Source organism: Parus major, chromosome 17 (assembly GCF_001522545.3).
Source record: "Parus major isolate Abel chromosome 17, Parus_major1.1, whole genome shotgun sequence".
In the NCBI taxonomy this organism is placed as follows: Eukaryota; Metazoa; Chordata; class Aves; order Passeriformes; family Paridae; genus Parus; species Parus major.
The window spans coordinates 5,011,149-5,034,420 of record NC_031785.1 but is presented as its reverse complement, the minus strand read 5'-3'; the positions used below and the strand labels follow the sequence as shown (position 1 = coordinate 5,034,420).

Below are 23,272 nucleotides of genomic sequence, written 5' to 3'. Positions count from 1 at the left end.
TTTAACTTTAGATCATTAGTCCATGCTGACCAACAAGTGTTGGTCAGGTTGCTGCTCTTGGAATGTATCTGATGGAGGAGGGTTTGTATCTGGCTTGAGGTGTCTGTAGCTTTCAGCAGTACCTCAGGAACACTAAAGAGAAACTGGAAAGGGATTCTTGATCTCTACATTATAAAAGTAGTTTTATAACAGAATGCTGTCTGTCTTCACTGTAGTTTCTGTAGTGGGAATAGGAATTTATTTGCAGTGGTGCATTTGACATTTCCTTTGCATAAAAAAGCTGCTTTGTTTTCATCAGAAGAGGTGAAGCATTTCTTTGGTAGCTATTAGCTCTCCTCTCCCTCATCTGAAATACTGAATTTTGCTGTCCTGTGAACCTGGAAGACCTTACATGCAAATATATGCAACCTTTTATAAATCATTGCAGTGTGTGAGTTCTGTGAGGGGGTGCAGGTGAACTTCAGTCCATGTATTGCACTTGCACATCTGATAAATACATGATGAGGATTTGGAGGGATTACCAGTAAATATGTGGCAGTATTTTTTGACTGGCAGCTCATGTTCATTGGCTCTGAACTGCATCTCTGTATGCTGTCAACACATCTTGGACTCTTTACCTCTCCTGTTGTCACAAAAGCATCAGTGGCCTGTGTTTGTAATTCTGCTGTGCATCTAAAAGCTGACTCTCAGACCAGAGCTGACAGCTGCTCCATCTGTTGTTGACCTCAGCTGGTTCACATGAACGTTCTGTGCTGCTCCAGCTGATGTGATCTGTGCAATACACAAGGTTTGCCTGGGGCCTCTGCTCAGACACGTGTTGGGGAACTGCTCAGGATGATTTCCCGTTTCACTTGTGACTTGTGGCTGAGCCATGAGTGATAGAGGACCTTGCTTAGGTATTAATTTTTAATTAATTAACAGCTTGGGCTGCTGTTCAGCAAAATGCAGTGGTTCTCAGAGCTGTGATTAGCTCAGCTGAAAGCATGGAGCAGGTCAGGGACGGCTCTAGAAAAGACAGGAATTTTCTAGAAGGCAGTGTCAGGTGGTGTGGCCCCTCTGGCAGGAGGGAGGTGACAGTATATAGTTGGCTGAATACAGGTAGAGAAAGGTTCTGTAATGCAGAGTGTGTGCATGTAAAAGTTAGTGCAAAAGCAATCTTAGTTCCCTTTTTAAGAGTGAATTCACCACAGCCTGGGAGTTACCCTGTATGTGGACATGCCAGGATGGCACTCCTCAGTACAAATCCTTCTAGCCTGGTATTATCTGAGTCCTGATTTTGACCACTTACCTACCCTGCAGAGAGGCATCATAAGAAATTGTGTCATGTTAACAATTTTCTGATGGACTTTTGTGTTCTCTTGATAGCTGCCATTAACCTAGCAAAGCTGAAGCTCTTCAGACATTACTATGTCATGGTAAGTAAAACACCTGCACACATGCATGTTGGGAACTTGGAAGCTATTCAAAGCTTTTGATGGAATACTTGCTGGAAACTGCTGCAGCTGGTGGATGTGGTAGAGGCTCTTGGCACTGCTGTGCTTTGGCATCTTGGTCAACTGGCTTACAATCCTAAAAACAACTTCCTTTTTTCTCCTAATGGTTATATCCTTCTGTCTCTCTTTAAATTCCAGCTATTTGTAATGCTTCCTGATTTCCTCTGGAGACAGCTTGAGCTGCCAGTTGAATTGATGGGCTTGAATAACGTACTGTAAACTTGCTAAAAATTAAACTTGGGACCAAATGGTGCCTGGAGATGCATGTGTGCAGTTCCTGATTAAGTCAGTGGGAGCCATGAGTACGTTTCCCAGGAGAACACAGGCTTCTTAATGATTTCCAACGGCCTCATTTCAGGCTCTTCTAAGTGGCAAGAGTAATAAATTACAATTGTGATTCTTGAAATTCTATGAAATTGTAATACTTAAAGCATTTCCTGCTGTAACTTGAGTATGTTACCAATAGCTTGAGTTATTGGATGTTCAGCAAGCAGTAGAACCCTCAGCCTGTATCTTCCATGTTTATTGAGGAGCATAATAAGGCTAGTCTGACATAATGAGTTGGTTGGGAATTGCTTGAGCTATTTCTCTGGGGTAAGAAGGTTCTGTAAGGATGGTGCTGTTGTTCTCATGCTTTCTCCTTTTCCTTCCCAGATTGTGTGTTACATTTACTTCACACGGATCATTGCAATTCTCATAAAGATTGCTGTTCCATTCCAGTGGAAATGGCTGTACCAGGTATTTGCCAGTAAAGGAAAATACATCCATTCCTTGATATTTTTCTTTATTATTCTTTAAATATAATTGCACAACAAAATTCCATAAAATGTTCCTCATGTTAACAGTAAAGCATCTCAAAGCACAGTGCTGCACCTTGCCTCCTCTTGATTTTATCACTGATGTGCTTAAGGTGAAAGAAGATATTGTTAGTTTTATGTTTGTCCAGCAAGGCTGCTGGATTATACATGAGATGTCTGAAAGTAATTGCATTATTGATTTTCAGTCTTTCAATTTAAAAATGTCTGAAGGAAATTAATCAAGAACATACAAAGGAGAAAAAAATTAGTCAGGTTTGCTCTATGTAATTGAAGCCTGAGGGAGCCAGGGAAATAGGCTTTTGCTCTTCCATCTACAGACTTCTTTTGCCTATGGACTTCTAAATCCTTGGTTTCTTAACACATAATCCAAGAAACTGTGCAGGGAGTCCTTGGAATACATTAACTGTTGAAAGGACCAAGCAATGTAGGAATGATTCCCCCCACATTTGAAAGCTAAGTCTTGCCATAGTTCCTTGAAAACTCTGGAGAGATGGATAGAACTATAACTCTATTTAAAGAGACAGGGAAAACTGAAAGAACAAAGCATTTGACAGCCTTTAGCTTGGTATTAATGACAACCAGACAGGAATTCTTTTATTTCTGCTGTGGCCCAGGCCTCTTGGCCATTAAACCTTGAACCTTATGAATGAGGAGGGATGTTTTGTGACCACAGAGCGTAGCAGGACTGAACTTCAATCTTGTGTTTTCCCTTGCAGCTACTGGATGAAATGGCCACGCTCGTGTTCTTTGTCCTTACTGGGTACAAGTTCCGTCCAGCATCAGACAACCCTTACCTACAGCTCTCTCAAGATGATGAGGATGACTTGGAGATGGAAGCTGTGTAAGAGCCCCTCTCCCCTTTTACTTCCCTTGATTTGAGAAAAGTAGTTTACTTTAATCTCTCTAAATCCTTCTGTCACAAAGATGAGGATCTGCCCACGTTTAAAGATGAGGTGTCTGTTTTGATGTGTGTAAAGAGATTTATGATGTGCATAGGAGCCTCTGACCTGGATATTGCAGTACTGTGGAAAAAGCAGGTAAAGCTTTTCATGGGGCAAAAAGATACCCATGAAAATGTCAAGTAAGAAAACCTCTAATTTTAATTTAGATTATGGAACATGAATGAGTTTTACAGTTCGTCATTAATGCTTCATTTTAAAAAAACCCAAGTGAACAACAAAAATTAACTACCAATCTGCAGAACATAATAAATGCATAAAAATAATAATAAATAAATGAACATGGTGTAAAGTCCCTTCTGCCTTGGTGTTCAGCACATAGCTTTGCAAAAATTTATTTTAAGCAACACTGAGCCAAGGAGATGGATTTTTATCAATAGTCTTCCCTAGTTTATTCCCTGCTGCAGAACCACGATGCTTCAGGACCTGAGCTAGTCTGGAAAAATTATATAGCAGGGTTCAGGCTAAGTCCCTGTCATTTTCCTTGCAGTGGTTTTCTGAGGACTTAAAAAATGAATGGCATTTTCAAATGTGTAATTAAAAATGCCCTAAGAAATTCTGCCTGCCAGGAGTGTTGGATACAGCTTTAGGTGCCCCTGAGTCTGCTGCCCTAATAGAAGCAGAGCTAACCTAATCCTTTGGTAGTTATAGGTTTGATGCATAATTGTAATTCATGTACAGGCTCAGAAGACTGTTCCTAAGAGTTTTTTGCAGTTTGGCAAATCTCCTTTACCTGAGTGAAATAAATCAGCACTGTTTTTATTACAGAGGCAAAAAAAAGTCCAAATGTGTTTGCTGTCATAGTTAGCTCAGAAAGAAATTAATCTTATTGGAAAACTGCTACAAGGAGGTTTGAATCATAGAATCCAGATTGAAATGTCATGTAAGGAGTTTAACTTCTCAGAAATATGGCTAGTAACAAAGATCTTTTTAAATGCTTAGCTATTTTTGCTTTGGGTCTAGAAAATCTGTCATTTTTGCAAGTGGAATCCAACTAGTGGGTAGTGACCTTAAAATCACTATCACTTACATGTGTTTAAATGGTTTATGTAAGAAACTGGTCTCAGTTTGGAAGCTGTTTGTTAAAAAAGCATTCACATCAGGAAGTCACTGTCTCAACTGGCAGGATTTGTGACTGTACCAAAACAAGCTTTTTTCCTTTTTGCCTGTTAGAGTGAGTTTCATTACGTGCTTAATGATTTTTTGCTTGTGGGGGTTTTGCTAGGACTAATAATAGGACACCTTTCAAATACAGTGATTTTAGTCAATTGAGAAGTTGCTAAATTTAGGAGAATCTGCCAGAAATGAGGTGGAGAAAGTTTAATGAAGTAATTCAGTGATTTACATCTCATCATAAGATAGACGTTGCTAAAATCTCAAGGGTTAGAATTGCTTGTGAGCCTTTTCCTAGTAAGGCATTTTGCTCTTTCCTTTGGGAGTTTCCACTGTTGTGCCTTGCAGATTATTCCCCTTAGCCTTGCTTGAATTTTTCTGATCTTATTCACAGGAAATTTTATTCCATTTGGGCACTGGGCAGGGTATAATCTGTGTCTGGTTCTCCCTTCCCCAGCTCCATCAGGAGGTTTATGTTTGTAGCTATTTGAAAAACAGAGTTTTTACTCATTCTGTGACAGGTGAAGCACTGCAATGGAAGTATATTAAATTTCTCATTGATTTGGTCTTGCTGGTCCTATTTTTGTCTTCATAAATATTAAATGTTGTTTCTGTGGGGGGAAAAAAATAACCTGGGTTTATTTGAGGTGTCCTGACTAACCACTGCATGAGTGTTTTGTTTTTCATGTGATAAATACCCACTTGTCTTCACAGGCTGTGGCAGAAACTAAAAACCTGCAAACTTCATGGTGTTCTGCTATGTCAGTTTTATTGTTATTTTCCTCCCCCAGAGGGTTTTTGTTTAAAATTGGGTTCTCTAAAACAGAAGCATTCAGTTCCTTTAGACTCAACATGTCTATGAGCCAGTAGAGAAGGAAAGCTGTGAGGTTATCAAACCTCTTTTCCAGGATTGCTTTTCTTCCATGAAAAAAAAAAAAAATAGGACATTTTAAATGCAGCTCTCTAGTTTGGGTCTGTTTTCATGCATTGCAAATGATACAAGTCTTGGTCAGGCAGTAAATGCAAATATTGTTAAGGAATTGGAAAGGAAATTGTTAAGGAAATCTGGAAAGTTTAAAGAAAAATCTGCAAATTAGGTGTCTGTTCAGAAGCAACACAAGGCACAGATCCTCTCTTTTTAAGTCCTTGTAACTCTCAGGAATAAAATACAAATGAAGAATAGCAAAGGTAACTCTGGCTTGGAGAAAAGATCCACAGACTTTGCAGGAATCTCTTCAGTTATTCCAGGCTCCACAGAAGTTGTCCTGGCAGGGAGGAGACTAAAGCTGAGCTAAGGACCCGTCTGTCCTTTTTTAAGCAGGTTCAATAGCCATTCATCATCAGCAAAGTGGCTTTCTGTGTATTCTGTGCTGGGCAGCCTCTCGAGTTCTGGCAGTACGTGGGCTCCTCACTGACAGTTTGTTAAAGTTCCCAGCTTGAAAAGTTGCAGCCAAGAGAGAAAGAGCTGTCAGGCTTCCAGTCCTAATGCCATTTCTGGGGCATGAACACCAAAATATGAACAGTACTGTAGATGAGGTGGGGGTGAGGAAGGGGAAAAGAAGAATTTTTGATTGTTTTGTTTTTTATTTCATTAACTCAGCTGGCTTTAGATGCTGGATATCAAAGTGCTCTTTAATGGGTCTGGGTTGAGAATGATGTTCATGCATGCATGGGTGGTTAAGATATTTCCACTGCAGGAGGAATTGCAGGAGAAGAAGCCATTAATGGTTTTGTTCTCAAGTTGGTAAATCCATCTTACTCAGTGTGTGGAGACTTTGCTTCTCCTTAACACCCAAAACAGCCTCAACACAGGGAACTGTTGTGGTAACACTGATCTTTGCTTATGCCTTGGGATCTGGAGTTTCTCTCTGTGTCATGAGGTAGCTTATTCTGTGCTGAGATTGTCCTGCTTAGTTGCTTTTCTCTGCTTTCTCTCATCTTGTGCTTCGTGGCAGACTGATTCATGGTGCTCTCCATTAGCGGTGATTTTCTTCACCTAACACATCTTTTGCTTGCAGAAATCAGCTTTTTTGCTCTACGCTGATCAGTTTTCACTCCAGTTTGCAATAGCTTGTAAGGGCTGGCTGCTGCCAATGTTGCAGTGTTTCTTGTTGGACTATAAAACAAATAAACAGGAGAAAAGACAGCTGAGATCCACCACTGTGGAGAGCTGGAGATACTTCTGAATGTTTAGTCATTCCTTGATACCTTGGATACAATGCAGGAGAAAAATAAACCCCCTGAAATCTCTGCAGCACGTATCACTATGTGATGGAATGCTTGGGGAACTCCTTCTCTGCCTCATTTCTGATGGATATCCATCTCTGCCAGGCACAGAAATGCTCTCAGGAGAGGGGTGGTTTAGTGAGAAGGATTTGTTGCATTTTAACTGCTACTGATTTGTGGGCTGGAAATGCAGTTCAGCAGACTGCAGGTGAGGAACATTTCCCTGCTGTATTGCAGGTCAGAGCTGAAGTGCTGAGACTGTTGGGAGGACAGTGAGGATTTCAGTGTGCTTGGTCTTAGTGCTGCTGCCCTTATTTTATTGGGCAGTAAAATGTGATGACTGGACTGATTTTGAGGGTGAGAGGAATTGCCTGTTGTACCTGAACAATCTGAGAAAAGGAGAGACTTGAGAGCTGCTTCATGCAGACATTTGTCATGAGACAAAACCAGTATTTTTAACTGTTCAGATGGGCTTTGACCTTCACTGTTGGAGAATCCACACAGAAATCTCTCCCAGTTACTTGCTGTTACTGAGGGGGGACACAGTAAATGGCCTCTCTGGTAGCAAAGGATGTGGCTTGATCTGCCTGCACTTTTAGTGTGTAGCTGTCTCATACACATGGATCATTCCCTCTCAGCCATAAGCATTACTTCTGTCACCACCTTGGTGTGCAGTGGCTCTCTAATGGCATTAGAGTGCAGGGCTGGAATCTAGGCTGTGTGCCAGGTGGGATCTTCCCAGCTGGGAGTCAAATGTTGGGACTACTTTGGTGTCATGCACATGTGAAACACCTCTTTATATATCCCAGTGTATCTGCTGCTGCATTGCTGTGTGAGATGCTCATTTCTGGTTTGTAGCTCATGGCAGTCTTCAGCTCCTCCCTGAGGAATGGACACTTAGCTCCTCGTTCTGTAATTAAGAAGTTGACTATTTCTGAAGAGTAAACTTGGTGTACTGTCTTGCTGCATCCTCCTGTACTTTTCAGATTATTACTTCAATTTGCCAGAATCTTTCTGCATTCCAGTCTTGTTCTCCAGTATGTAGCTCTTAGTGTCTTGTGCAGATTTAATAAGCAAGTTCTCTATTCCATTACCCAGGCAATTACTGAAAATACTGAGTAGAAGTGAACCCAGGACAGGCCTCTCTGGAACCACACTCAATATTCTTACATTTTTGACAGGAAACCATTAAGTACATCTCAATGCATACTTTTCCAATTAGTTATCCATCTACTTCAGTTTTGTCTAGCTTATGTTTCCTCAGATTTTTTCCTATCGGACTGTGAGAAACCTTTGTCAACAGGGAGAACTTAAAATATCTACATGTCTCTGTACTGATTGGCTTGATCTCTTCTAGGAAATGTTTATTGTTTACTAATTCCATCTTTCTCCTTTAAGCAACCTGCTTACTTTTCTCTGTACTTTTCTTTTTATATTTTAGTAGGGAAAAAAGTTATTTGATCTGTACTCTTGTGACCTTTTCCTGTTAAGTCCAAGCTCATTTAGGCCCACTTTAAAGTGAGAACCAGTGCTGATCCCAGTATGACCACTGCTGGAATATCACTGAACACAGCAGGCTGAGTAAATTATTTTTACAGTACATGAACAGAAGCTGGGATCTATCGTGGAACTAAGGGAAGAAGAGTGTTATCTGAAGATGACTTCTCCTCTTGGGGTGATGCTGTGGAGATGTTGTTAGCAGCTCTGATCAAATAAAACACTCTGACATGGTAAACAGCAGGTGAAGAAAGCACTCACAGACCAAGAGGGGCAGCTTTGAATAGGACAGGTCTGTGTGTGCTGCCAGGCATCCCTTGGGGATGCATTGAGCTGTTGGCACTCTTAAGTTCAGCGTCCAGAATAACCTTTGTAACATGTTCGTGGGAGAAAAAAAAAATACCTGTATGGAATGAGAATCACACTGTGCAAAAGAATAAAGGAAATGTGTTGTGCATCCAAATTGCCTGTTTGGTGTAGCAGCAGAGAAAAACTGCTGAGCTGAAGAGCTGTTGAAGAGCCAAGGCAGTTCCAAGAGGAGTGGTGCTGTTCTGCCTGGATAAACAGTTCAGTCTACCTAATGTTGAATGGTATTGTGAGGCTTTGTTATTCAGTGGTCAGATTGCCATGACAAATCCAGACTTGGATGGTATAAAAAGGTTTTCTTGCTTCTGTTTTTTTGCTGCTCATTTTGCTATTAAGAGGAGCTGGTGTGCATTAAGCTAATAAGGTTCATCTGGGGCGCTGTCCACGGTGTGTGTAGTTGTGTAATATGTTGTGCCTATTAAAATGCAGAAGAAAGTCACAGAAATAAAGGTGGTCAGCTGCATAGTAAAAGGAGGGTTTTAAGTGAACTGCTCAAATTTAGCAAATACCTGCTTTAACTGTTTTACCTCCCCTATTACCTTTTTTGTATTATGAGTCACTATTACTTGCTGCTTTAGTTTAATGATAGATGGGAAGGGCCTTGAGGTGTCCATCTGAGCTGTCAGGGTGATCCAAGAGATCAAACATGGGAACTGCTCAGTGTGGATAAAGAGATGTGAGAAGTGTTGTTTGATGGGTGTGAGCTGTTGCTCAAATGGATTTTACAGTCTGAGGTCTGATGTCTGATGCTTCTCCCTTCTCTTCTAGGGTGACGACTTCGGGAGTAATGGAGGGCATGAAGAAAGTCAAGAAAGTGGTGAATGGTTCAGCAGAGCCTCAGGGCGAATGGGAAAGCACGGCATGATGGACTGGACTAAGGCAGCACTTTCAGAGAAACTTTTTTAATTTATTAATATTACTCTCAGTGGAAAGGGAGCAACTTGCACTCCCCACCACTGAATCTGCAGAGTGGGGTGTGTCTAGGGAGAGCAAAGCAGTGCAGAAATATAACTATTCCTTTGATCATAAGAAAATGGGATCTCCTGGTACCTGCAAGGAGCGTGAAGCTTTCCTAGGGATTTTTGGGTAGCTTTTTTTTCCCTCCCTCTCTGGATCGGTTCTTTATTCTGAATTGTTGCGTTCCTCAGAATGTGTAATACTAATGTGAAGAGGGCTCTTCAGTGTATATGTAAAGAATATATTTTATATAATGCTCATATACACACACACTTGCTATGTAACATGAATGCTGGGACTTGCAAAGCCTGTCAGAAGGTGGGGAAAGAAGATAAAGACATGTAAGTATTTTTTTTTTCTTTTTATAAACTCCTTTTGGCTTGGACGAAGCATTGCAAACCAAGTGGATAGGAACAACTGCAGTTATTTGAGAGACTGAACAGGTATTGGATCAGATGACTTCTGCCACTGCTCATGCAAGTGTGAAAGGTGATGAGTATCTTCTTGTCTTATCCCTGCAGGTGTCCACCTGAATGTGTCAGGTTTTCAGATGTGTTGCTATACAGGAAATAAGTGACTGTTCTCCATTAAAGCACTAAACCTATAGTGCAATAAGCATTTGTGTACCTTCTCCACTGTCCATGGAGTTGCTCTTGACTCACCCCCACCTGACAAGAAGTACACAAGAGGTGTAAGACTGATGCTTGCTTTTTAGGGGTCTGCCTAAATGTTTACTTTCAAGCTGTGACCCAGAGCACTTTAGTTTGCTTCATAAAATATTTTCAAGGTATTTCAAAAGTCACTCCTTTCTGGCACAGTATAAACAGTACCAGACTCTCCAGTGGAAATCTGTCTAGCCATTTTACTGCAGCATAAATCTCTGGTTCACAGTTACCCTGAGTTACTGGTCCTCTCTGGATGGCTACTTATACCTCTCTGGCTGTGTAGGATTAATGACACTGCTGTTTGGGATGAGCTGAACTGGTCAAAGGGGTATTTATTGCCACCAAAAACAGGCAATTGTAACTCCCTGTCCTATTTTTTTTTTTTTTTTTTGTCTTGAGAGAAGATGATGACCAGAACCTTGATGCAGGGGAATATGGAATCCTTGACTGTTAGCTGCAGACTTGCAGTAGAGCCTTTACAGACATCTTCCAAAATGCCACGTTTTCTCTGTAGTCCCTGGGGTTGTCAGTAGGGCAGTTGGTGTCCAGAGCTGTAGTAGTGACAATGGGTGTTCATTTGGGGGAGGATGGAAGTGGCTCTCTGGTGGAATGAGGATTAGCTTTAACAAAAAATAAATCAGCTGAAGGTCACTGACACACTGAAGCCTTAATATTCATGCAGGGACATTGACATGTGGTGCTGTGCAGCCAAATGCTTCTGCCAGGGTGTCAGGGAGAGGCATCATCAGAGCTCTGGATGTGCCAGCATCACTTACAGACTCATTCAGGAATTGGTTTTTTGGAGGGACTACATTTCTGGGGCACAGCTGATTAGAGAACTATTAGCCACTAGGTTATTTTATTCTTCAAGCTGAGAAGGATGATTTCCTCTGGAATCTTGAACCACTTCCTCACTCCTGAGCAGGAATTGAGGAGTTCTTGGTGAGCTTGTCTGTACCAAGTCTTGCTGTTTTAGGAGCAGCATCACTTTCGCCCATTGCCACTTCTTTTCCCAGGTGTTGGTTCTATGCACCATGGAGATGGTAGAAATAAATCTGTCTGCTTTGATGCCTGGAACAGCTTTCTCTTCAGATAAAGCACAAGAAGAAGAACATTTGTCTCTGGCTACAGAATCCTCTTCTGTTTTCCTCCTCAGCTGTAACTTCACAGTAATCACAGCAGTGATAGTTTGACTTTTCTGTCATTGCCTTGCAGTGAGACAGTTTTAGTGGGACAAGATCCTGTATCACTGGAAAGGCTGTTTGGTGACCTATGGGCCTTTCAGGCCTTCTGTAGGAAGCAATCTGCATATTTAGCTGAAGTGTGAGAAACTGGACCATAAATAAACACAGGCTGTCCCAGCTCATCATATGCTTAAATGCAATACCTGAAAAACTCATCCTCTTCCTCTGCAGTTACTCTGTCCCTGTGAAAAGCGTCACTCCCTGCATCCAAAGGGCTGCTCAAACAGGCTGTAAAGTTTGTTCAGAGAAGCCTGCTGAAGACTTGCAGTGTGTTGGCACTGAGGTATGTAAGGGATAAGGATGTGCTGTCAGGAACAAAGTGCATCTGGAGGATGCTATTCTGGAATTCCTTTTGTGAATGAGATGTGAAATTGTCATGGGTGTGGCATTTCACCCAGAACCACGAGGGCTGTGCTGTGATCCCAGGGAGTGCTGAGCTGGTTCCAAACAGCTGCCTATTCCATACCTCAGCATCAGTGAAGCTGACAATTTGGCAAGTGCTGTTACCTTAGTCTCTTTTTCTCTCTTTTTTTTATGTGTGCTTTTTTTGCTAAAGTTGCATATGGTGTAGGTTTATCTGCCAAGTCCCTGGCTCACCAGTCAAAGGCCAAAAAAATGGGTCATTTCTTTTTGTCTTGGCATGAAAAGCCACAGCAGTATTCTGGAAGTAATTTTTTTACAAGAGCTTTTTCCAAGTTCAGCCCTGAGCTTCAGCAGTCAGCTCTACAACCCGGTTCAGCTGGTGCTTTACACAGGATGCCAAGCAGCAGGAAATGGTCAGACCTGAGCATTAGGAAGAAAAAAAAAAACCAGTCATGGACAAGTCAAAAACAACAAGATTCTTATTGTGGCCATTTCCAGAACGAATTTTCTCTGGTACAATTCCTTGGATCAGGACAAAAAGTCTGTCTTGATAGATATAATGGATGGGACAGCAGCTGGGATGGTGGAGGGTGGAGGGGATGGGTGCAGTTGTGCTTCTCTCCAGCACAGCGAGTGCTGCACTGCAAAGCATCAAAGACAGGACTGTTCCCTCCCCTCCTTCCCAGGCAAACCCACAGCGGCATGACTGGCATGGCATGACTCCAGGGCTAGTGGAGTGCAGCAGCTTGGAGCTTCCCAGGCAGGATAATCAGTGCTTGCCTTTCACATGCTGATGGATGCTGATCTGGTAGCAAGCTCTGCCTCTCTCAGGGAGGGAAGCAAGAGGAGCTGTTGTGGATTACAGATCGTTTAGGGAGATGCAGCTTTGCTTCCCTGTCGCTGCTTTTGCTGAAGTGAGGAGCTGAAGCAATCACCAACAGGACCCCGCAGCAGAGTGCCAGGAGTCCTGGAACAGCAGGTCTGGTGCAGTGGGAATAAATGGTTTGAATGCTTTTCCATATGCTGCTGCAGTGGAGCACTCAGTCCCCTCTGCAGACAAAAATGAGATTGGTTCAGTCTTCACTTGTAATGCAGGTTATGCCCCAATAAATCCCTGTGGATGCTGACATGTACATGCCACTGCTGCACTCCTCCTTCCTGCTGGAGCTGCTCAGCAGGCTGTCTTCCAGAGGAAGCCTCCTTGCAGTGCAACTGCCAGACTCTTGCATTCTTCGGGCTGGAAAATGTTTTCCTTGATGGTTCATCAAGAGACATACTAAAAGAAAGCAAGACATAATGGGGTCATCTGGAACAGTGCTGCTGCGTGCTCTGAGTGGAGCAGTTTGAGTTGAAGAAGCCACATGCTGTCCTATTAAGATGCTCTTTCATGCTGTTGTCTAACTCAGTGTTGTGATGTGTGCAGTGCATTGTTCAGTGTTTTCCTCCAGCTGAGTGCCCTGTTCCTCGATTTCCATGCTGGCATACCCTGGGAGAGCATGTTGTAAAAATTTGCTGCATTGCAGCATTTTGTCTGGAGCTCGTAGTGTGGAAGATGTATTTTTTCTAAGCTAAGTGGACTCTCTAGCATGAGTGTGCATCCACCATGTTATCCTTGAGCACTGTAACATTCCTTCTGGCCATTAAAGGGCATGCCCTGATCGCTCCAGTGTGCACATCTGGTGCAAGTCCTGTAGAAGATTTTTAGTGTTAAGTCTTTTTTTCCTTACTGTGTGTTCCTCTTAGAGAAAAGCAGTTGAGCTGCTGACAATCAAATTGATGAGAATGGGAGGAGATTTTGTTGTTTATTTGAAAACTGCCCAATTTGAAGCAAATACTGGGTATTGTAGGCTCTATTGAGCTCTGTGGACTGGAGTTCCCTAGCTATTAAGGAGAGGGAAGGAAATCTTCCTTTAGCCTACTTGGTTTGTCTCCTTCAATTTGACCTGTCATGCTAGCTAACAGATTGCTGTCATTTTAAAGAAGATGTTTTATAGCTCCTGTGTTATGATCTCTACTTCACTCATAGAGCACATCCCCATTTTTCACCTGTGTACAAAGAGTGAGGAGCTGTGGTCTGCAGGAGTGGGAGGTGCACTGAGGTTTGAGTATAGTGGGACCCACACTGAAACTGTGATCTTGTGTGTAGCGTCAGTAGCCTCAGTGTTTCATCAAAGCTGAGGTGATGCTGCCCAGAGACATTTGACCAGTGTTTCTTTGTGTTCCCTGGGGTTGATTTGCTGTAAAACATTGTAAATTGAATTAATTTGCCTCCTTTTTTGTAGCTGCTGGATACAACATTTTTGGGTTGATTAATCACTTTTTCTTAGAAATATTGGAAAGCTATTCATTTTCTCTTTGTAGTGTCTTGCCTGGATATAGCAGTGATCCAGTGAGAACTGCACGTGATCCGTGCTCCCAAGTGACTGGAACAGGATGTAGAAAAATACCGATACTCATGTGTTGAGTGGTGTAGGAAGAAAGTGGCTGAGAAAAGCTCCTTATGGGCTGTCTGGCTCAAGAACCCATTTATGTTTGGACTGCAGAAATCCTCTAGAAAGGACAATTCTTAATACATATTTCCCTGTGGGATTTCACTCAGTGTTCTGCTCTCTGTGTACTGAAGTAGAGTCCAACCTCCACATTCAGAAACACTTCATCCTGCAGCCAGTGGAGCTGGTACCTGCTCTGTTAAAACAGAGTATGGGTCTAAATAGCTTCCCTTGCCCTTTAGGAACTATTAATAATTAATTCTGCATCCTCTTGTGTCATTAAGCAGCTTTAGGGCACCTTGTACAATGTAGCTTTGAATTCATTTAGTAAATGAGCTCCAGAAGAACTAAAAAATACTTCTGTGTACAGCAAGGTCCAGTTCCTGGGGTTTTGGTGACCTGTAAATATCCTATTCCTCAGTTCCTGTTCAGCTGTAAAAATGGATTTTTTTTCAGTATTTTTTTAAACTTTATTAAAAGAACAGTAAACAGTATTTGAAGAGAAGCAAGGTAGAGACAAGTCAGGACAGTCTGTGTAACTTGGTTTCCCTGCTGTGATGCAAATGTGTAAAATAAAGATTGACCAGAAAGAAGTTTTTAATGCATCTCATTTTCTCCTTCTGAACTGCCAGCAGCCAAGCATTGATCCTAAAGTCTGCATTTCCCTCTGCTCAACTTCTGCTTCCAGCCATCAACATCTGCATCATGGATACAGGGCCAAATCACAAAACTTGTGTGAAAAACTTATTTTGAAGGGAAAAGCTTTCCTGTCAGTGACCCAGTGAGGTTCACTGAGGTGCCTTTTCTTGAGCCCCAGGTATTGGAGCTGTGCTTGTATGCACCCAGCTGCTCTGCTGGTTTTGTAAGCTGAATTTAGGCAGTAGTTTGAGGACTGAGTCTTGAACAAAGGTGTTTCTCCCAGCCCTGTGTCTCCTGCAGTCAGGCAGACAGGAATGCAGGAGCATCCAGACTTGTTGCTGCTCTCCATCCCTGTGCTGTGTGGTCTCTGGTGTCAGCTTGCCAGGTGAGGGCAAGGAGCTGATCCTCTGAACCTCGGTGTCCAGATACAAAATAAGGATAGAAACTTACTTTTGAAGTAGTATCTTTGGTGGATCTGGCCACACTACCTCAGATGGGCAAATCCTTCATCTATTTTAGGTTAGACTGATGGTGATTTGGGATGTCTGTAGTTGTGCTCTTCCTGAGTTGTTGGGATCTAACCTTGCATTTCAATTCTGCAAACTGGTTGGGTTGGCAGGGATGAGGAGGGCACAACATTCCTGTAAAGTGTTCTTCCTGATAATCCCCCATCCCTCAAAAGCATATGTCCTTCAGCATGAAATTCCTGTGTTCAAGATGTTTCTTACAGTTCAGCCTGTGGCTCTCATCCTACCACCAAGGAGTAATGCCAGAAATAGCCTGTCTTCTCTACCCTGCACCTCCCAAGCAGGCAGTTCTGCATTGCCTCAAGCCTCTGGGTGGGTGGTATTTCACCAGGGAGCTAAACTATAAAAAGTACTTGGAATTTGGATTTCCTAGTACCTCACTGTAGGTTAGAACAAACTTTCCTGATGCAGGTAATTGCTGGTCGTTGTACTGGAGTGGCCTAAATCTCTTTAATGCTGGTTTCTCCAAACTGAATATCCTCTGCATATTCTGTCTACTGTGTATTTGGCTTTAAAACATTTCCCCCTTCTCATTCCCTGACAGCAGCTCTGAGACTCATCCCTGGAGTTGCCTGAACTGAGCCAAACATTCCTCATCTATAAGGAAAAGTGAAATGTTAAGGGTGGAGTGGGTAAGGTGGGACTAAATTGTGGGAACACTCACTTGAGAAGGAGACCAAATGAAGTTATCAGTGGAAAAATTGATTCCTGACCATTTTCTCCAAGGAGACACAAAGAAGAGCTCCCAGTATTTGAGGTCTACTGCGAGCAGAGGTCATCTGGCAGACTTACACAGGGAGCAGAAGAAACAAAACCAGAGCTAACAAAACTTTCCTCAGTGTTCTGTGTTTGGATGTCATTTTGTAGGTGTTTTCTTGCCCAGGGGAGGTAAATTGTTCTACCTGCACTAAAGTTTTTCTTCCAGTGTGTGAAATTCCCAGCTGTCTGATCATTTGCAGCCCTCATTGCAGTCCTGGCTGCCTGCTGTCGATGCTTTCACTTGAGCAAGGTTATCTTCATGACTGCAAAGAGCTGCCTTCTCCTTAAATCTGCTTTTGCCTTCCTTTGCCTTCTGACTGACAGGCTTTAATGAGGGGAGAGTGTTGTAGTGCCCTGTATAGCAAGTGGTCAATAAAAACCAAATTGCTTTGTACAGCAGAGGTAATAACACAGTTTGTTATTGGCACAGCTGATCCTGATATTGGGGCCCTGGGTAGGAGACAAGGGCTTTCTTCTGTCTTTAAGTAGTAAAAAGTGCATGTCATCTATTCCTTTTCTCCCCTCTCATCCATGGAAAATGGTAATTGGGGGTGACACTGCTTTGTTGTGGCTCTTCTCCCCTGTGGGATATTTTCTGTGGGGTAGCTGAGACACAATACATAAGATGGCTCTTTTTATTCCTGAAAAAAATTATAAACAGGCATGTGAGGTTGTTACAGGGGTGGCAGGTGGAATAGGTGAGGATTAAAATGGAAGAGGCAATGTGAAATTCCTTTTGCTGCTCCCTCTTGGGATGATTGCGCTGAGCTTGGCAAGAGCACCCTTGATGAAAGGAACAGTTAAAACGTGGGTCACCTGTGAGTGTAGTAATAAATTTGGGGGGGTTTTAGTCCCTGAGGACATTGCTCTGGGGTGCAGATCTTCTGTATGCCTTCAGTCCTGAGTCATTTGGGTAAGGTGTCACCATATCCCCCCGATATCCCAGCACCAGCTTCTCCCCGAGAATGCACCCACTGTTTACTGTCAGTGCTCCAGCTGCCTCCTCCCTGAACTGCTCAGGATCTTTGTTCTGCAGGAGCTCTGTGAAGCTGGAAGGAATTCTCCACCCAGCACAGCTGTGAAGGTATTGATCTGCCTCTCCTGGGAGAAGCCAAACTTGTTCATTTTGGGATAGATCTCATACCAGGAGGCGGTAGCCAAATTGGAGGGGCTACAAAGAACAGCTGCAGTGACTGACATGAAGGAATTGGGCAATGGCAGAAGATTACAAGAATTAAAGCTGTGAGCCTGACTAAGTGATGATTAAAGAAAGCCAAGAAGATGCAGCTCAGTACAAAATGGCTGCATGGGGATAACCCACAGAAATGGGTTTGGAATCTGTGCAGAGGCTGAGCTGTGGAGAGGTGAGATGTAACGAAAGCAGAGGAAAACAAGATGTTAGGAGAAACCTTTTGCCAATGAGTTTGGCTGCAAACAATCTCCCTGGAGAAATGGAGGCAGTTCTGTGTTGTTTTAGATAATCAACACTAGGCTGGACAAATCATTGCTAAATACACTGCAGGGAATGACCCTCATCAGCTGTGAGCTGGATGAAATGCCTGGCTCAGCCATTTTCCATTTGCTTATCTCAGTGGGAAATATATTGCGTGCATAATTCCTGGTTTGGGGGGGAGGGAAATTTTAGTTTTACTGTTAAACCTCATAGATGCCTTGAGTGAGCCTGGCTGTTCCATGGGAGGAACACGTTAAAGTGAGGCTGGTTGGTGTGTGCCCTAATCTGTATTCTGAGTCAGTCGAGGTTTTAACTGTTACTGCAAAATCTCAGCGGAAATATCTGCTGGGATTTACCAAGCACACAATGCCCAAGTGTTTCCATGAATCAGAGCAGCCTTATGGGAGGCAACAATTCAAACTCTTAAACAGTAACAGAATTTGAAGAATGGGTACAGTTTGATCAGGTTGATTTTGTATGTTTGAATGTTTTTGGGGATGGTTGTGGTTTGGTTTTGTTTGGTTTTAACGATTGCAGGGTAGGATTTGGGTGGGCAAACATCACCAATGACTGCATAGTTTGCTTACAAAGCTTGCTCAAGAGACTTGTGTCTTGTCTTAAAACCAGAGCAGGTCAGCATCAGCTGCCCCAGCCTCCACATGTCCTCAGCAGACAGACCCCAGGCACCAAGGGGCTGATGAGCCAATGTAGGACTCGTGAGTAATGAAGAGGATGATTTCTGTCTGCTTTGTGGTGTGAAGCCCACCACCACAATCATTCCTTGTGCCCTCTGCATGCTCAGAGCTCAGCACAGAATGGACACCGAGCTGCCTTTGGAGCAAACATCTGGCCAGGATCACAGAAGAGCTGAAACCACGTGACTTCCTTTTATTTTGAAGGTTCTTATAAATATGTATATTTTTTAAATGCTCTGTTCTGCTCCAAATCTCAGTCTTTCAGGTTTAAGGATGCTTCTCTCACAGATGTGGGGTGTGTTATTAAAAACCCCCCGCTGAAGCTTGGCAGCAGACCTGGTGAGGAGTGCTCAAGTCACCTGCAGTGGGTGGAGAGCAATGTGGAGAACAGCTTCTCCAGCCCCTTTTCCAGCCCTGAGAGTGCCAGTGGATGCTGCTGGGAGTCTTTGCTGCAAAATGCTGCTGCTGCCGCTTCTGTGAGTGTGATCTTATCTCACCCAGACAAAGTGCACAGCACTCCTTGGTTGTCCTTATGAGGAGCCTTTTATTTTCAGTCAGTCTGGAATCAAGCCTTGGCTCAAGGTGGCTGGGCTGAGCCCGGCAGGACGAGGACGGCAGGAGCAGAACAAGGGTGATTTCCCACTTGCCAGCCGGTATTTGTGATGTGCCATGAAGGAAGATCCACAAAACCTCCTCCTGCTTGGCTTTGTCTCAGCCCAGGGCTGCCTGCAAACTGCAGGCAACGGGAGAACAGCTGATGAGTTCACCACAGCCACCCTTCCCGGCTTCCTGCATTAGCATAACAATTACAGCCCCAGAGGCTGTAAAGAGAATACAGGCTTTAAAAAATAAACTAGAATTTAACAGAGAAATTAATAGCGTAGCAAATTGTACCGCTCAGCGCGCCGGCTGCGTGTCAGTCTCGAGTGACAGCTGTACGTGCAGCCTTGGCAAAGTTTGATTTTCAGACCTTCCGCTGCATTTGGCCATCATTTCAATATCTCCACTTCCATTTCCTGGGGAAAGAGCCTGCAGGGCACCATTCCTGCTGCTGCTTTCCCCAAAAACTTGGAGTGTTTTGTATCTGTTGCGTTTCCCTGCAGCCATGTGATGTATTGGCATTAAAATGCTTGAGATAGAAATTAATTTATGGCAGTGCTAGTCATTATTGCTGCTGGAGTCCGAGTTTTAGAGTGTTTTGGGTTATAAAACTTGATTTTTGAGGGCTTTCTTATTTAGTCATGTATAGCTCAGCTATCAAAGCAGTTGGTAAATGCCAGCACTGGGTGGTTGCTGTGACCTGCAGTGGTACCAGGGTGAAGCAAGAGCAGCTCACTCGCATCTCATCAAGCATAAAAGAGCTTCAGGAACACCTGGCTGCTGAGCTGGGAGCTGCGGGGTCCCGCTGGACGCTGCTCACAGCCTGGAGATGATATTTGTGTAAAATGGTTGTAATCTGAGATGCGTGTGATGCCTGGGAAGCCGAGGGTGTCCCCAGGACGAGCTGATGCATTCCTCTGCTTGTGGTTGTTGCACCAGGATGTTGAACTCACTCTAATGGCATTTTTTCCCCCAAATCCTCTGGAAAAGCAGCTATTTTGGTGACTTTCCGTGCCAGCGGTGACCATGGCTTGTCTGGGGGAGCAGCCAGCGCTGATGCCAATAATTCCTTTGGCTCTTTTTCTGCCTGAGTCAGATCGCTCAAGCATTAACCTTAAAATAGCAACTATTTTTGTAGTTGATATAATTAATCTCCTCTGTGTGTGTGTTCCTTCCCCATTCCAGGCTCCGATGCTTCACCACTCCCCTGCTGACCCACTCCTGCTTTGGCAGAAGAAAACTCGGCAAAACTTGGCTTTTCCACCACAAAAGCACAAACTGCAGGCTGTGTGTGCTCTGCTCCGTGAGTTCACTGCCACACTGGTGTCTCCAGTCACAGATTCCTCGCTCATGTGGTCTGTCGGTTTTGGAGCATCTTCTCGATCTGCTTTTGGGTGGGTGGATGTGGAAGGGGGATGTTCATAAGCTGACAGGACTGGGGGTGACACTGGCCACAAAGACAACTGTGATGGGTGGCTGGGTGGCTGGGTTTCCTGATGCAGTAGGAAAAAGCACTTTGGAGCAGCCTGAAGCCCGAGCAGACCCCGTGTGGCGCCTCGTCCAGCCCGGGGAAGGGGAGGAGCGAGGAAGGGGATGGGATGGGCTAACCAGAGTCCATCCCCTGCCTCTCTTCTCCCTTTCCTGGGGCAGCTCCTGCGTCAAGGCACATCTAAGAGTGCAAGCGTGCAACTGGAATATTACTGGCTATTACCCCATCCCAAACTTCCCCCTCCCCAAACAGCTCCAGCCGTGCCCAGGATGGGATTCAGAGGGTGCTGTGCTCGGGCTGTGTGACACCACTGATTTTTCAGGTCTGAGCACATCAGTGAGGAAGATGAAGGGGGAAAAGAAAAGATCATTTGTGATGAAGCACAGAGTGAGCACACAGATTGGGGCAGACTGCATCTCGCTGCTTGCATGCAGTACTATTCCCACGAGGCAGCTGCAATCCTGGCAATTAAATCAGGAAGGATGCGTTGGGGAAAACCCCCGTGATGGCGTCTGAGGATGCTGATTAAATGTGCACAGCCTGGTGAGCCCACGTGGAACAAAAGGCTGCGTGGCTGAGCCTGACAGACTTGCTGTGTCCTGGGCAAAAAGAATTCTGGGGTTTTATTAAACACTTTGAAGTAGATACCTGAGGAAGGAAAAGCTTTCTGCAGACACACACTCAGCTGTGCAGCCCACACAGCTCCCAGCTTTTACAGTCAGAACGTGGAGCATCGGTTCCATCCCAACCTCCAGCGCTGGTGTGGCAGGAGGGGTAACAGGTTCCTTTGAGCAGGAACCTGCTCTGACCGCGGCAGCAACATCAAATATCACCCAGGGAATGATCATTTCCATGGCTGCACTGTGGGATCCGACAGAGGAAGCCCTGCAAGTGGCACACGTTGCTAAATCAAAAAGCCAGCTCAGGTCAGGGTTGGGCTGGCTCTGAACTTGTCCTGCAGTTGCTGATGGTGGGAGATGTGAACAATGCCTGAGGTCTGTCCTGGAAGAGAGAGACAGGGGGATTTATAAAGCAAATCTGCTCTCAAGGACTGGCCTGCCGTGGATTTTCCTCTGAGCAAACAACCCCGCTCCTTCCCGGGCACACTGACCACATTCAGCTGGGCTCGATTGTTTTGTGTTCCCATCGCTGTTCAGATTTCAATCCTGTCGTCCCCAGGAGTCTTTCCAGACTTGGGCTGTGTTTCTCTGCCTGTAGAAATGTCACTTCATCCTAGAAAATGTCACTAGGATTGTTATTTAAACAGTAATAGGGTTAAAGGTAATAACTGGGAAGTGAAAGTGACTGGCTTGCATAGTTTCCGATTACTTTTCTCCTCTTGTCTGTGTGATTTGAGTTCTCAGCATTTAGCATGGTGGAGGCAGGGTAGAGTTTTAAATAGAATTATGTCCTTTCAACATCAGTTTTGCAGCAGCAGAGCTTGTGCTAGAATGCCTGTGCTGTGCAGGGAAGGTTTGGGACTTCACTGGATTCTCAGCCAGGCACTAACAGGTCATACTCTGCACACAAAAGGACACCCCTGCTGCAATGTGGCTACAGCCCAGGGACCACAGATGAAGGGAAATGCTGCAAAAATTGGAGTTTTGCTGATGGGCAGCAAAGAAGGAGCTGCACAGGACATTTTTGCAGCGCATTTGGAGCCTAAACTGGAATCTTCTGAGGCCTATGTTGGAGCTGCTGGCGGGCCTTTGTCCCTAAAAGCCATGCAGATGCTGGAAGTGACTGGGAGGGATGCTGGAGGGGAGACACGGCCTCACAGAGCTCTCACTGCCACGTGCTGCCAATCCCCTGTCGCTCAGTGCCATCCCTCCAGCTCATCCCCCAGGCTGTGCCGCTGTGGGACATGGTGATGGTGTTTTTATCCTCTTCTGCCTTAATGAGCTCGTTTGTGTGAGGCTGGGTAATGGAGGACGAGGCATTTTAGAAACATCCACTTGGGAAATGTATCCCTGGAGAAGTGAGTGTCAGGCAACGTTTGGCTGGATAAAAACAATAAAGGTGCAAAGAGCAGTGCTGTGTCAGCTGTGCTCCTCTGTGTCCTCTGCAAACACCCCATGTGTGTTGTGTTGGGCTCTCCACAGCCTTGCAAACAGGTTTTGCTGTATCTAGGCGGAGATTTTCCCCCTCTTTGGCTGCTACCACGGGAGTCCAGGCATGCCCAGGCAGCTCCAGCAGGGCCCCATTGCAACACAGGCGGGAAAAAAACTGTATTTATCGTGTGCATCGGCACAGCTAATGACTGCACAGACACTGAGCTGCTGGGGAGGCACAAAGCCCTGCATGGGTTTGAGGTGGGGAAAAGCTGAGTGCTGATGATTTTAACACTTGTATGGTTTCCTGGCTGCACCACAAACCTGCTGGAGGTTGAATCTGTGGGGCTTTTGAAGTGACTGAACTTCATCTCTCTATGTACACGTTGCAGACAGTGAGTGAAGGCTCAGTGGAGCCCTGATGTGAGAGAATGGTAGAATCACAGAAGGGTTTGGTTTGGAACAGACCTTAAAGATCACTTAGTCCAACCCTCTTTCCAGGCACGGACATCTTCCACTAAACCAGATGGCTCAGAGCCCCATCCATCCCGGGCTTGGACACTTCCAGGGATGGGGCAGCCACAGCTTCTTAGGGAAACCTGTGTGAGGGTTTCACCACCCTCAGAGAGAATTTCTTCCTGATACCTAATCTAAACTCTGCCCTGTGTCAGTGTGGAGCCATTCCCCGTCTCGCTCCCTTCCTGTCCCTTCATGACCTTGTCCAAAGTCCCTCTCCAGCTCTCCTGGAGCCCCTTTAGGCATTGGAAGGGGCTCTGAGGTATTCAGAGAGCCTTCGCTTCCCCAGGCTGAACAACCCCAGCTCTCAGCCTGAACATCCTGAGTTGAAAGGGACCCACATGGATCCGACT

General features: G+C 44.5%; 1 protein-coding gene across 5 annotated transcripts in view; it reads left to right on the top strand.

Annotated features, from left to right (window-relative positions):
* GPR107 (G protein-coupled receptor 107) overlaps positions 1 to 22,383 on the top strand; it is a 44,825-nt gene extending 22,442 nt beyond the window's left edge. The window contains exons 15-20 of one of the 5 annotated variants that reach the window (XM_033518533.1): positions 1,366 to 1,415; positions 2,148 to 2,231; positions 3,028 to 3,152; positions 9,241 to 17,479; positions 18,196 to 20,257; positions 20,675 to 22,383. In XM_033518533.1, the coding sequence (XP_033374424.1) occupies positions 1,366 to 1,415; positions 2,148 to 2,231; positions 3,028 to 3,152; positions 9,241 to 9,337 (356 nt within the window). In that variant the 3' untranslated portion in view covers positions 9,338 to 17,479; positions 18,196 to 20,257; positions 20,675 to 22,383. Of the gene's footprint in view, positions 1 to 1,365; positions 1,416 to 1,631; positions 1,796 to 2,147; positions 2,232 to 3,027; positions 3,153 to 9,240; positions 20,258 to 20,674 lie in introns of those variants that run through there. The other 4 variants (XM_033518535.1, XM_033518534.1, XM_015644863.3 and 1 more) reach the window with 4 other exon arrangements.
* The last annotated feature ends 889 nt before the right edge of the window (positions 22,384 to 23,272 follow it).